The sequence below is a fragment of the Ictalurus punctatus genome, chromosome 7 (assembly GCF_001660625.3).
Source record: "Ictalurus punctatus breed USDA103 chromosome 7, Coco_2.0, whole genome shotgun sequence".
Classification (NCBI taxonomy): domain Eukaryota; kingdom Metazoa; phylum Chordata; class Actinopteri; order Siluriformes; family Ictaluridae; genus Ictalurus; species Ictalurus punctatus.
Window position 1 is genome coordinate 8,573,366 of NC_030422.2, and position 16,160 is coordinate 8,589,525.

The following is a 16,160-nucleotide window of genomic DNA, read 5'->3' on the forward strand; positions in this document are numbered from 1 at the left end:
AGCCCCAGACCATGACACTCCCACCACCATGCTTGACTGTGGGCAAGACACACTTGGCTTTGTACTCCTCACCTGGTTGCCGCCACACGATTGACACCATCTGAACCAAATAAGTTTATCTTGGTCTCATCAGACCACAGGACATGGTTCCAGTAATCCATGTCCTTAGTCTGCTTGTCTTCAGCAAACTGTTTGCGGGCTTTCTTGTACATCATCTTTAGAAGAGGCTTCCTTCTGGGAAGACAGCCATGCAGACCAATTTGATGCAGTGTGCGGCGTATGGTCTGAGCACTGACAGGCTGACCCCCCCACCCCTTCAACCTCTGCAGCAATGCTGGCAGCACTCATACGTCTATTTCCCAAAGACAACCTCTGGATATGACGCTGAGCACGTGCACTCAACTTCTTTGGTCGACCATGGCGAGGCCTGTTCTGAGTGGAACCTGTCCTGTTAAACCGCTGTATGGTCTTGGCCACCATGCTGCAGCTCAGTGTCAGGGTCTTAGCAATCTTCTTATAGCCTAGGCCATTTTTATGTAGAACAACAATTCTTCTTTTTCAGATCCTGAGAGAGTTCTTTGCCATGAGGTGCCATGTTGAACTTCCAGTGACCAGTATGAGGGAGTGTGAGAGCGATGACACCAAATTTAACACACCTGCTCCCCATTCACACCTGAGACCTTGTAACACTAAGAAGTCACATGACACCGGGGAGGGAAAATGGCTAATTGGGCACGATTTGGACATTTTCACTTAGGGTGGTACTCACTTTTGTTTCCAGCGGTTTAGACATTAATGGCTGGGTATTGAGTTATTTTGAGGGGACAGCAAATTCACACTGTTATACAAGCTGTACACTCACTTACTTTACATTGTAGCAAAGTGTCATTTCTTTAGTGTTGTCACATGATAAGATATAATCAAATATTTGCAAAAATGTGAGGGGTGTACTCCCTTTTGTGAGATAGTGTATATTTAGTGATGCCACACTATATTATATTATAAAAACAATAATAATAATTCAACTTAATTGTACAATATTTATATGCTGATTTTTTTTTTTTTTTTTTTTGCATTGCTCCAAAAAGGCAGTGTGTAATTCAATGATAAGTTCCTATAAATGCCTTCAGACTCATTAAGTTAGCATCTGCTTTCACATTTGTTTAGCCCCATAGGGAGACTTCACCATCATCTGAAGAAAGATTACACCACAGCACAACCGTAATATGTATTGTAATATATATTTTGCTGTTTATGATGAAAGCATCAGCTTTATTTGTGGTCGCATCCAGAAACAGACATATTATTTTGCTTTATTTCTAGTGTTCTAGCTAAGATATGAAAGGAAGGTAGTATTCAATAATGTGGGGGGAAAAGGAAATAATTGTATTTGATGAAAGCTCTGAGTCATGTTCTGTCGTCACTGCACTTATTTAAGAAACCCTCGTGTCAGTGGACTTAACGGAAACTTCATTACAGATTAATATCTACGCTAAGCATCTTAAATTCGTGTTATTATTTCTGAGGCCGCATCTTTTTTTTTTCTTATGAAGTGAGATGACAAAATCTCTAATTATAGTATGTAGTTTTGCTGTAAATAGATTTAGGCAATGCCTTTTTCCTCCACACACACATTCACAGCAACAATTCCAAAATAAAAATTGCAACACTGTTCTCATTCACTTGGTATTTATTCACATTTTAAATATACTAATGTTTAGCAGTGTCCTTACATTCCACTGTTTACTGCAGATCTCCAGTTTGATCACGCAGACAAACCAGCATCAATAATAATAATAATAATAATAATAATAATAATAGAAAAAAGGAGCAGCATCCTGGTTTCAAATAAAAAGCCATTTGGGATGGATTTATCATGTCCTTGTGCTAGTATGCACAGTGTCATATTCAATTCAAAAGGAATTACATCCAGATAAATAAAATGAAACATAGCACTAAATTTGTAACAGGATCATAACAGTATCATAATAGTCATAAATCAACTTTGGGGGGAAAAAAATCACACTCGCCTTAACATTAAGGTACACACTCAGAAACAGAAAAGTGACTCAAATTAGATGGGAAGGGAAAATGTTTGCTTGGAGTGTTTGTGCTACTTCAGTGCACTGTCGCATTAATCAGGTCTTAATGTAGGTAGTGAGAGGTCGCCATTGTGCACGGGTAAGACCTGCTTGAAACTGGATACCGCTTCAGCTCCAGCTCCAGCTCCAGAGTCTGTCGTCTAAGGTTTCCTCCTGGAATGTTTAAGCCTCGCTATGAGCCTCGAATGAGCATTCCCAAAGTCGTTTAACCTTTTTTTATTCCAAGCCCTAACATTCACGGAGACACTAACAGTGGAGGGCGCTGCGGCATCCTTACACTCCAACTTCACAGTCCACCTCTACATACCATCCAAAATATAGAAAGTTAAAACATAAAAAAAAAAATTGGAAGGAAAAGGAAGGAACAGAACATCTCTGGTAGTAGCCTCAGATTGTAGTGTAAACATTTGCCCTGTTGTTGGCGCTAGAGTTGCTGCATCTGGAGGCTTGCGCTTGGTGAGCCTGTGTGTGTTGCATGGATCTGTCCACATCATTGGTATTGGAGGTAATTTTTTAGAGACTGGGGTAAAGGCAAAGTCTCAATCTGCTGCAATCGGTCACGTCCCAGAGCTAGACGCGCTGCCCTCCTACACAGGTCCATCAGAGGCAGGGGCTCAGCTAAAGAAGAAGAAGAAGGAAAGAGAGAGAGAGTGAGAGATAGAGGGAAGGAATAAAAATATTAGTTTGTGCTGAACGTGCACAGTTTTGCATGCATCCTACTCACTTGAAGATCTCATTCTATTCATTATTTAGCAAAGGATATACTGTTTGGCCGTCCCATTTTAGATATTATGTCTGTGTGGGAATGCTGTGGGCATGTTGGCTCTTTTAGTTGTGTAAATAAAAACTTCAGGTTGTGTATATAAAGCATTTGCCCTTGTGGGGACCAGCCAAATGTTCCCACAATGATAAGAATAACTGGAAACTTGGTTAGGAGTAAGGTTTAGGTGTGTAACAACTGCCTATTGGAATATTTGTTAATTCATTCATTTGTTCATTTATTCATCTTGAGTAAGCTATTCATCCTGGTCAGGATCATGGTGGATCTGGGGTATATCCCAGGAACAGGAATACACCCTGGATGGGATACCAGTACAACTCAAGAACACACACTCATTCACACGTATGGGCAACTATGCCTAGTAATCCATCTGTTTTTTGGGAGGTGGGAGGAAACCCACATCGAGACAGAGAGAATACGTGAAACTCCACTCAGACAGTAACCTAAGCTCAGGATCGAACCAGGGACCACTTGTCTATTGGAATAACTTTGTTATGAATATTTCTGTAGGTTTATTTCAGTGTCATGTGGCCTGAAGTGCTGCATGGTACCAGTAAAACTCTGTCAAGCATTTCACAACTTTAGCCAAAGCTTTGTAATACAAAATAATTCAATGTGTGTGTCTATGCGTGCAACAAGGATAGTATTTGCCTGTAACTCCACATCTCACTGAACACTCTTCCACTCCAACTGACAGAGGTTTTGAATAATAGATAACATTTACCAATGGTGCCAGTTCTTCCAAATGATACTGGTGTAATCCATCTGGCTTGAATCAGTTACCATGTGCCTTCTATGTTCACTCATGCTACAGTACAGTGTTATAGAGATAGCTGCAGGAGGATTGTGGGTAAATGACAAGCAGAGTGTCATGCTTCAGCACTTTTCGCATCTGACGTCTCACATCGCTAATATGTTTTGCATGGCACGTGGCAAATTTACTTCAAAATGTGTGTCAGGAAAGGACTGAATCAGCTAGAACAATCATATACCTAATGTATTTCAAAACTACATTGTGATGGATAATTTAAATCCGTTTGCTCATGCTGTCAAGCTTCATTGTCTAAGCAATTGCTAACACAGCTGTGTTCTCAATTGTGATCCAATCTCATTTAAGTGGGATCCCAAGTCTAAAAATAGCTGCTGCATCACTCTCTTTAGTCATTGAATATCACAAGATAAATTATAAAGATCAATGTAAGGGTGGATGCATTGTTTAAGTGATATCATAGGAACTGTTCTATATGATTTTCGATCGCCATTAGCGCTAATATTTTCAATGTGAAGTTCTCCTTTAAGGCTGGATGTAATCATTAACTTGGACGTTAATAAAGATGCAGTGCATTCATGCTAGCACCAGTGACTGATGAGGCAGTCATATTCCACCACAGCCTCAATACCCATTATCATTTACCTCCTGCCTCTTCTCACACAACAACACTCATAGTCTCTTTTACACCATACACACACATGTACACACCCTGCTGGGTTCAAGGTTGGCTTACCAAATTAGATAAGACACTGCTATTTGCACAAAAGAGCGAATGTGCATGGCAAAGACACAAAAACAATATACACTATACAGCCTGCAGGGATCAAATTGGCATGTAATAAATGTAAAAATGGTCATATTTATACAGCCTGTTTGTTTCACCATGGCACCAGATGAAATGTATATGATTCGCAGAGCATGCTACTTCTTAAGTAAGAAATTCCTGTAAATATTTATGTGGGAAAATTGCAGGTATTCAGACTCGGGTTACACACTTTTTTAGATTAGGCAAATTATCTAGGTTTAGTTGTGGTTGCCAGATTTTTCTTTTGTAGATGTGTCCGAGAAAAAAAATCAGGGATAGAAAATGTGGACTGAAGTTTTTACCATTGCTGACAAATGCAATACAGCTCTTTCATGAATTGCTTACTGTCTTAGCAGTACGTAATCAAGACTTACCATAGTAGTTGTTCAGTAATTACTAATGACTCTAATAAATTACTATGCAGACAAAACTGTAATGAATTTTCTACCACTATATCAGTCTCACCATACACCCTACACACACAATGCAAACACTTATTTGAATAGCACCCAAAGTTCAACAGTATTTATAGAACAACGGTTTATAGAACACGTTTTTTTTTTTAAACCGTGCTAAAAATACACCCAGTGGAATAAGCACTAACGCTAATCAGGATTCATCACCCCCGAGAACAGCAGGAGGCTGTATTTATGAGAGGGGTTGGAAAATTCCAGAATAAACCCTGCTCACAAATCTCAGCATGTATATATTCAAAGCCATTCCTGATTATAGCGAACATAATGATTCAGAAAGTCGTCCCAGTGATGAAACACACACAGTCTGGCCAGTCTCTGACCTGCATCTCCGACACAATAACGGCACACCAGATGGGAAGATTAGACTTGAAAGAAAACATAGAGGAGGACACATGAAACCTGTTAGAGTGAGACCATCAGACAGACGCTCACCCACGTCTACAACATGTGCTGTGCTGTATAACTCTGAACAGCACAACAATGGCACAAACAAAACGTTGTTGCCAACCAGAGGAGGCTGGTATATATGGGCTAGCAGGCCTCACTTTTGGCATCCAAATCAGGCTATTTGTTGTTTACAAATGTCAGCATCTCTTGGACTTTTGTGGAACCAGAGATGGTAAGAAAAAGACACTGAATGCCATGAAGCCTTTGATAAGACCTCATCTCATCAAATATAAAGTGCTTGACCATCAAGCTATTGAAAGATATTTGATTTTAGAGACCGTCTAATATCCCCACTAGCCATTATTGGTTGGCAGCATTGTCTCGTAGACTGTGACAAAGATCTGTCTCTGTCTTCTTAGCCCATAAATCTTCACCAAGATTGATGCTTGAGATAGAGAGATGGCACATTTTCATTCTGAGTGTAACAAGGTTACATGCCAAAAAACAGAAAGAGGCCAAACTAGCTCTCACCTATGTCTGACTCAGACGGTGTTCACCATGTCTGTCTACTTTGACATCAATAGCATCCTTCAATATCTTTCCTCAAGGCTATTATTGCCCTTCAAAATGCACTGACCTCAACTCTCCAGCTCTTCTGAAGTGTCTACACCGATAGCCATGGGAATATTTTGAAAGGTCTGTAGAAAATGGAACCTAACACTGACTGATAATGAGCAAATTTTTTATGACTTGGGAGAAAGCCCTTGGGTCAGAAGCAGGAGCCATTTTTTATATGTGAATAACTGAATCACTCACAAAGAGTGTCACTAAATACAGTACTTGGCTTCCATCTGATTAAAAGTTGTCTAATTAAGTCAAACCAGTCAAGTGAATGCAAATGACACTTTAAAGTGTACAATTACTGCTATTGAGACAAGAATCAAATATCAGGTAAGCAGGGGCGCCATTACTAGAGTAAGAGTAGCGAAACCATACACTCGTTCTGATATGTCATTGTTTCTATAGTAACAAGTTTTCTTGGGAGAAGTTTACTTAGCATTTTTGGAAGGAGTCCCTAGTGTCAATGCGTGGAAAGTCTCCAGGATGATTTTGCAATTTCTTGGTAAAATGACAAGCTCAAATGCAGCAATAAATAATAAACAAAAAATAACAATGTTCCATTCATTAATAAATTCAAAATTGTAATAGTTGGCATGGTATAGGAGGAACAAAACACTCTGGGATGTGCAGTTATTGGAAAATAATCAACGTCAAGGTGGTAACAGTAACTCAGATCAACTCTCAAAGGAGCAGTCGAGTTGAGTTGCTCGGGAATTTCAAGACTAGATTAACTAGATAAAATATGCTACATTAGTATATTTAGCTGGATACTACACAACTACCAACAGTGCTGATGCTAAAATAAATGCATATTATTTAAGAATTATATGAAATTGTCAGTTGTTACCTCTAGGATTTTAAGAACTCAAGAGTTCCAGAGACTTAGGAAGGGTAAATACATGAAGTATAAAATTCAGACAGTAATGAAGACTGCTCTGATACTCAGTCTGTGATGCTAATACATCAGGCAACCCTAGACATAATATTTTTCCTGTACTGTTACACTCTGGAATGGAGTTATTTTTAAATATGTGGTTTGGAGATGCCCAGACAGCCATCAGGTTTTTCTCACACTCCCAACAAGCCAGATCCAGACAGAAACTGGAAAGACTTTTAGTGTAGCAATGTGATGGTATAATAGTATGACCATGGAGATGGGAGATTGTATGGAAGAATGGAAGAAAAATGTCCTCATGAGGTATGGCATAGTCTATAAAATGTGATACATAAAGACTAAAACATGACAGAAAGTGCTGTTAAAGGAATATAATCAATGGCAGCGTGAAATATTTGCAGCAAAAATGCAGCATTAGACGTTATGTCATTGTTTATAGAAATACAAAGCAAGCAGATTCCGTGTACAGTTGTCAGACAGTGAATTTTCCATACTCTGCCACCACTATTTCAGAGGCAGGGCAAATAGCTTTTATCATGCTCAGAGGACATCCGCAGAGAACTGTGGTGGATTACGTGGCTCCAGGGGTAGAATGGATAGTACTCTAGTTGGAAGATTCATCACCTAGCCAGACCAGTGATGCTGTCTGATATTACTGCGTCTGTGTACAACAAACAGGCCAAATTTACTACTTGGGTGGAAAGTTTTTGGAGTACAATGAGGATAATGGATGAACAACTTCTAGAGAACTTCTGCTCTATTTCATGCAACTTCAATTTGGACATTGGAGACTTGTACATAACTACTATAGAAACAAGGAGATCCAGGCAAACACAGGCATATATTCACATGAACACACGCACAATTGCTGCCCACAGATTCTCAAAAGCCCAACCAAGATGGAGGAAGCTATGTTTATTAGCCCTTTGGGAGCAAAGTAATCCTTCACTTCTATCACAAAAAATGTTGTTGGAGTTAAGGTAATGGCTCTTTTCTGTATCAAGTCATACAGTATATGACTAACAGTTATCAGTTTGTAAATTCAACTGGTGACTTCTCTATACATATAAAAAGTAAAGTTTGATGTTCCACAGGGCTATGTTCTAGGCATCCCTATATATGCTACCTCTAGATTCTACGTTTTCCTTTTTTATGCTACTTCCAAGCACAATCATTCATTAATGAAACCAGATGAATGACACCAGCTTAATAAAGTTAAGGAATGTCTAAAGAACATTGTAAAATGTCGAAAGAATCTTGTAAAACACTACTAATGATCTGTAAAGCACTACATGTTTTCCCGTCTTAGTACCTGAGCATACTTTGGTTCTATTGTGACCCTCTGCTTCTGCTTTGATCAGCAGGAGCAGGTTCTTTATTAGTACCTAGAATAATAAAGACGACAGCAGGGGAGTGCTTTTTCCTACAAAACCCCTGAGCAATGGAATAGTTTTCCATATAGTGTTTGGAACTAAGACATGATGTCACTTTTGAGTCAAAACCTATTTGTCTAGTCAGGGATTTTGTTAAATAGATCTAAATCTACATCTTGATTTGTGACCCTGTCTAAGCAGCATACAGATAAAACTGTACTGAACGCATTGTACCAAACACCACATGCCTAGCACTGAGTCACTCATGTTCCATAATCATTCTTGAAAGGGAGTCCAGCAGTAATTTCTTATCTCCATACTAAAAATTTGATTTCAAAATTATTATTCGTTTGCAAACACATATGACTCACTGTGTGTGTATTATTCCAAGCAGCAAGAGAGTACCTTATAGGTCTTCAAATGACTCATCGGATAAATGTGGAGATTCTTTGTCTGAATGAAAGGGACATTTTCCATGACTGGTATATTTTTGAGTATGTGTGTATGTGGGAGTGCATCGAAAATCATGCTCTTGCAGCTTGTTCTTGCATCTCTTCCATCTGACACATAATTAATGTTTCTGAAGCCTCCCTAATTGCTAACATGTATCACTGACCTTCTCTCTCATACACACACACATACACACATACATACATATACATACATATATATATATATATATATATATATATATATATATATATATATATATATATATATTCACAGACATATGTGGCATGAGACAACATGGCACATGAAGTTATGCATCATGCACTATTGAATCATGAGTCACACTAAGGCTCATCATGTATTATGTATCGCAAATGCATTTTTATGTCCTCGAGTGAGTATAGTTTCTGCTTAGTTAGCAGAGCAGCACCTGTGGCAATACTGTTCGAGATAGCAATTCATAATCCATGGGCAATAATTTATGGCTGTCTATCTCATGCATGTTTCATGAATATATTCATTGGCAAATAAAAAATGATGGAGGTTTCACCAGTACCAAACAAACACAGGTGCAATTTCGTGACCCCTGTGGTGGTTTTTTATTTATTTATTTATTTATTTATTATTATTATTATTAGAATTTGTTTTAAATTATAAAGCCTCCCCAAAAGATTAATATACTGAGACCACAAGTTAATATTTTGATGTCTTTATGTATCATTCCCTGATTGAGGTTAAATGCAACATTATCAGATCATATCAATCATCTCCACACTTAGGTTCCTTTAACCGCAAAGCTCCGATTCAATTGATTTCTTTGTGTCTCACTCGTTTTAAGACACATAGTGGCCATGAAATAGATCTCGAGAAACTCATGGGCTAAATATTATTCATTCGTTATCACAACTTACCTATCTTACCAGCCCCAACATAACGGCATACTGTCAAAAACCAGTGCATAAAGCACACACAAATCTATACACACACTCATTAAAACCAAGAGAATGGTGATATCCTGCTGACACAGCAGTGAGTTGCTGAGAGGGATTTGAAATAATGAGCGATGCTTGGAAAAAGCTCCAAAAAAATTTTTGTTTAAAAATGGCACATACCTCTGCAGTGCCCTGGCTTGTCAAGCACACCAAATCGAAAATGCATTTTCTTATTGAAATCGAAAAAGAGCCATAAATGCTTAAAATATTTGCATTTGTGAACTGTTGACCTCAGAGTGTGAGGGTAAGAAAAGGTAATGATGGTGGTGGTGATGGGGTTGATCATGTACAAGCAAAACCATTTCTCCTAGCCTAACAATGATCCAATGGATGGGTGCACTTCCACCTACAGGACACTGGATCAAGTGCTATTTTATAAGCATAATGCAAGTGGAAGCCATACTGTTGAATTCAACCAGATTTGCAGCAAATAATATGATAATTACCGCTAAGACTATTCCTGCAATGATATATTAGCAACACTGTTCTCCTCTTATATGTTTGTTTCAGTCGTCTCATTATATTAGTCCGCCTTATTTCTTATCATTTTTTTATTCTCTTCAAAAACCACACACACTTCTGCTAAAGAAAAATTCGCCAACATCATAAAATTGCAGAAAATCAATGTGAGTCCCTGCTTAAATATTTATGTAACTCTTGCACTTAAGTTACTGATTAGTGGCACAAGCTACACTGCGAGGCACAAGTAATAAATAAATTAGAGATGTACCGATGTATTGACCGATACCGATTATTGGCCGATACATCGGTGCATCTCTAAAAGACATATCTAAAAGACAATTTTATAATATTAGCTTTTGGCCGATAGTTTAAAACATCTGATGGTCAGGGCTGATTATATCCTGTCAATCAAAAGAGGGTGGGAAAACACATAGATTTTGTGCTGTGTATAAAGATGATGTCTCTTGTATGGAATGACGACAAAACTGCAGTTTGTAAGCTCTGCACTGCTAAAATTTTACACCGGAATTGAGCACCACTGAAGCGGGAGTTCCGGCGTCACGTCTAATCTTTTTTTTTTTTGTCGCGCTGCTCAAGCTGTTCATGCTGAATTAACGTGCCAGTACACGGTTGAAAGATTTAAATGAAGATGAGTTGACAAAAAAGTATATATTGCACAGAAAAATATATTTGTAGAGTAGTATATTTCATATCCAGTTAATGCTAATATATAAAAAAGTTTATATTATATATTACCAGTTTGATGTTCACTGATGAAGTAAAATAGAAATGCTTTTGTTTGTGGTGAGTGAATGTGAGACTAAGAGGAGGTTTTTTTTTTTAATTCAGTCAATGTTAATATGAATTAATAACATTCAATAAGTTAAGAAATCTTACTGTAATCTTCATAATTTAGTTTATGTGTTAATGTTAATTAGAGTAATGTGTTTTCTGTTTATGAGACCAGTTACTGTGAAACAACTTGCTGAAATGGAGAGAATAAAGTTTTTATTTGCATTTCTTTCAGAATTGTGGAATTAATTATTATTAATTTAAAAGAAGGCATAAAAGGCAGAACTATCGGTATCATCCAATATCATGCTGAATAATCGGTTATTGTATCGGCTGAGAAATTTATTATCAGTGCATCTCTAAAATAAATAAATAAATAAATAAAAAAAATCACAATTATACTGTAATTCTTGAGTGCCAGCCTGATATACTGAAAACTAGACAGCCATAATAACAGCATATTTGACACTGCTAACGCAGAAATGGTGTGTGTGGGTGTTTTTTTTTTTTTTGCAGGAAGGCTACAATTTCAAAAAGCCATCATCTTACTTTTTTCCACATATGTACACACACTTGGCTGTGAATTTAGAGAGAAATCTTAGATCCAGGTGCTATAAACACACAGTTGTGGTCTCTCTCTGTCTCTGTCTCGCTCTCTGTAACACACACATACACATACCCAGAGGGGAGATAACACAGCTTCTGAGATGGGGTTTAAAGTTTACCACACATCCAAACTGAGAATGCAGCATGCTGGGAGATACATACCAAGTAATCGAAAAACATTACTGATTCTTTCTCCTGTCCTTTCTTCTCTCCATCATTTTTTAAAAACAATACTTTTTAGTGTTGTTTATTCTTTCCTGTTCTCTTCTCATCCTTTTTTTATCTTCCCAATTCTCTATATTAAGTACCTGTTTTATTTATTTATTCATTTATTTATTTATTTATTTATTTTACATACATGAGTCATTTCATTTGATTTAGATGAGTCATTTAGTCTCACTCTTTTCTTCTTCTTGTTTATCCTTCTCCATGGGGGAAAGAGACTAAATTAAGCCTCCACTATCGCTAGGGGAGAGCACACCACAGTAGGAGCAAAAGGAACGAGGCGGGAGTGGGAAACCTTCACTCCACACACTTTAAATGGAGAGTTTTTGTTTTTTTTAGTTTACATATTGCTGCTTACTCTGGTGCTGAGATTTACCATGTAAACAAATCCCAATTTTACCACAGTGATGCTGAATTCTTGAATCTGATTGTTTAGATGGTGCTGATCAATTTTCTATTGCATAACAGCTGCTTTGACAGTATTGCCAGCCACAGGTTTATATTAATGTGCTGTTTCTAATATGTTATCTTTTCGAGATCCAAACATGTTTTGGGTGCAGTATCTTTTAAATTCTCTCTTGAAATACAAGAAGTAAAACTTTATATATATATATATATATATATATATATATATATATATATATATATATATATATATATATATATATATATATATATATATATATTATTATTATTATTAAGAGGACCCTAGTGTCTTTTTTGCTATGTAAGCCTATTTCTATTGACGTATGCACATAACATAGTTCCATTTTGTTGCCATAAAGCAACAATTACATTTTAACATTTAAAAGAATACTCAAAATATATAAACTTGTTTAAATGACACAAAACTAAATGTTAACTTAGCTTAGATAGTGTTTCAATGTTTTCCTTCAAGTAGTTTTGCATAAACATTGAAAAATCTAATTATGTCAAAGTTAAAACTACATTTTTCCAGTCACATAGGAAAATAGTAGTTTTGTATTATTGCCTATCAAAAAAAAATGGAGATAAATTAATTGTTTCCATATAGCAACACTATGCAGTAAAGTGTTAATAAATTAATCAATTAAGCATTGACATATTTATGTCTTATAAAAGGAACACTTTTGGACGTGTTGTTACAGGAAAATGATCAACCTCAGTGTGGTATCAGCAACTCCACTATGTATCATTGATTATTTTACTATAACAGCACATTCCCAAGTGTTTTATTCCTTACTTATGCTACATTATGAGGCATACATTTAATTGAGCCCTTTTGGTGAGGTTCATTCTACATAAGCTCTATCATTTGTCTGAGTCACAGGGTGTAAAAGGTTGTTAAATGTGAATACATACCTTCATTACTACTCTGATTTGCCACTTAAGCCTAATGTTTTAACACTGCTGCATGGACTCTGGTGGAGTTACTAGTGTAATATTGGTGTAAGACCACAGTCATGTTAATAAATACAATATTTTCACCTGTAACAGCTTAAATGTCTTAAGTAGTAAGACACACATCCTGCATAAAGCCTTTTATGCTATTTATTACAACTCTAATAAATATTTGAACAGTCTTACTGAAATCCAAAACACTAGCCAAGGTTGTCCCCAAGGTTGTATTTAGTATACAGTAAGACACAATCAGTAAACTTTATTAAAAAAAAAAAAATAAAAAAAAAGGGGGGGGGGGGGGGGGGGGAATCTACTATATAATGTTCCATGGTTTGATCCTGGGCTTGGGTTACAGTTGGTGTATAGTTTTGCATGTTCTTGTCATGTCTGTCTCTGTTTTCCTTCCACCTTTCCTTCCAAAAACATGCTGTTGAGTGAATGGCTACTCCAAATTGCCACTAGGTGTGAATATGTGTGTGAATGTGTGTGTGCATGATGCCTTGCCAGGGTGTATTCCCATCTCATGCCATAAAAATGTTATTGGAGTCAAACTAGCATCTTACTTTTTATTCAATAAAATGTATAAATGTCAGGTTGCATGCACATGCATGTTGTGCTAGAATTAAAGTTAAATATATGTTTTATATCAGTCACTATTTCCACATCATGATTCTGGAAATGACTAGTAATTATTCAAGCTAATCAATTAATTAATTAATAGTGACAACCACCTTCTTCAATATATGTACCAAATGCTGTTTTTTTTATCTTCTTGTTATTCTACACTACTCTTTTTTTTTCTTCTAAAATGACCCGGAAATGGCACTTTTCATCCACTATCTTCTCCACCTCCACTCCTGCAGGGGTCATCAACAGTACCAACATCTTCGATCAATGTTTTTTTTTTTTTTTACCTTTTCAAAATAACATCTGTTATCTGGAAGGATACAGTGGTTAAAAATGGTTAAAAATATGCATGCAATTGAGCTAGTCAGTTCAATGTCATCCAACCTACCACATGCCCTGTTTAACTATAACAACTCTCAAAGAAAAAAGTTCAGTTAGGTCATAATTGGTTCAGGTATAAAACAACAGATGATTTATTAATTCGGTGCATCCTTGTAGAATGTATTTCAGCAAAAATCCTTGTAATTACTTTATATTTTATAGATTGCATGATCTTCATCATGTTATATCTTTTCTAAGATGGCAGATTAGCATTTCAAGTGTTTTGCACAAACACCTTGTCTAGAATTGTACTCTAGAGCTGGATCTGAACATTTCGCTTCTTCGTACCATTCATCGTGTATTTTTCATACGATTGTTGGTGGTACTAACGCACTGATTTCGACAAAAACCCAAAACAATTTGACATTGGATGCCAAAACTCTGAATGTTCAATGTTCCCTCACTACACTTTACTACAGTACACACACACTTTCCTATCTCTGGTGACATTAATACTGTTTAAAGCATCTCATAATCATATCAGTAAAGAGCCATGAGAAGCAACTTCGACTGTGCAGCGATTTGCTCATAAATATGTGCGTAATGTGCCTGCCCTGACTAAGAAGCTTCATTTAACAGATCAAAGTCAAAGAACAAAATGTTTTGAGAGGTAGTGCTGAAAAGTCACCTGAGAAAAAGCAATATGACTCACTTTGCTATTTTTGCCTCTCGGTTTCTCCAGGGCAAGTGATACACTAATTTGAATTTTGTTTCCGCAGCCATATACCTCCTTAAAGGTCAAACATGTTGCAGTAATCACATTTTTTGAGAAGCTGGATGGCCAGTTGGGATCAAGTTGCTTGTCATCACTGTTAGACTCCAGCCTGGTAGATTATAGAGGATTTAATCACAGATCCCAGTGAAGTTTGAAAGTTATAAGTCAGTGCAAGTACATTCCTCATCTTATTATTATTTTTATTATTATTTCAAATGTTAGACCTAGTAATCTGAAGATTCTTGGCAACCCCCTACCATCCCCCCACCCCCCCAACAATTAGTATCAAAATACTCAGGAGAGACTCATCCTCAATTCAAAATATGTTGACATTTGTAAATAATATGGCCACCACATGCCAATAAATCCTTTTGAGCAGAGCTTCGTTAACTCAAATGTAACTCAGATGACACTCAGGACTGCTTGAATCAAATGTGAACATGGTTCTGAGGAAGTATATGAAGCTTGTGGAATGGTCACCCATAAGGGGCAGGGATAAATTCAAATAACATTTTCTCAGAATCTATAAGTTGGATTCAGCTGAAATTTGGTAGACAACATCTTTGTCCTATTCTGTAAGAGCTTTTCTAATAGTGATTAAGTTACTAAATAAAACTGCCCACCATCAGCCAATCAAATTTTCAGCAGGATTTTTCAGGGTTGGAAAATGTTCACCAGCTGGAAGGGTGGCACAGTGGTGCAATAGATTGAAATGGCATTGCCTCCTCACAGCTCCAGGGTATTCAATCCTGATTCGATCTTGAGCTTGGGTAATTTTCTTTGTGGAGTTTGTTAGCATGTTCTTCCTGTGTTCATGTGGGTTTCCTCCAGATTAAAAAAAAATAGATGATTATGTCAGATGTTAGACCTAGTAATATATTTCAGCGTGCTTTGTGGATGATGTTGTTGATCAAATTGATTGCTTATTTTAACATATTTGTAGTGATGTTTTTCCATAAAAGTTATTAATGTAGAAGTGGCTGGGATAATATTTAGTCAAGTTAAGTTAATTCAAGATGAGATAATACAAGATTACAACAGAGTAATGGAGGACTCCAAATGTATATATTATTATTTTAAAATGCTGGAACTTCATTGTGATTGAGATACATCTAAAAGAGAAAAAATATTTCAGCAAAGATCAAAGGTGAAAGTCGGAAGTTTTCAGAACAATTTCAGAACAGAACTTGTGAAGTGTCCCCCCCCCCCCCCCCCCCCCCCAAATTGACACACATATATATAACATTAATTTGTGATTATAGAGTTCCAGAAGTCAATTAACCAGCTAGCTGTTATTGAGTAAACATGATCTGGTTGA

General features: G+C 36.8%; 1 protein-coding gene across 4 annotated transcripts in view; it reads right to left on the reverse strand.

The window, feature by feature from the left end:
• Positions 1–255: 255 nt before the first annotated feature.
• spsb4a (splA/ryanodine receptor domain and SOCS box containing 4a) overlaps positions 256–16,160 on the reverse strand; it is a 39,585-nt gene continuing 23,680 nt past the window's right edge. For all 4 annotated transcript variants that reach the window (XM_017471100.3, XM_017471098.3, XM_017471099.3 and 1 more), the window contains exon 3: positions 256–2,720. In XM_017471100.3, the coding sequence (XP_017326589.1) occupies positions 2,593–2,720 (128 nt within the window). In that variant the 3' untranslated portion in view covers positions 256–2,592. The remainder of the gene's footprint in view (positions 2,721–16,160) is intronic.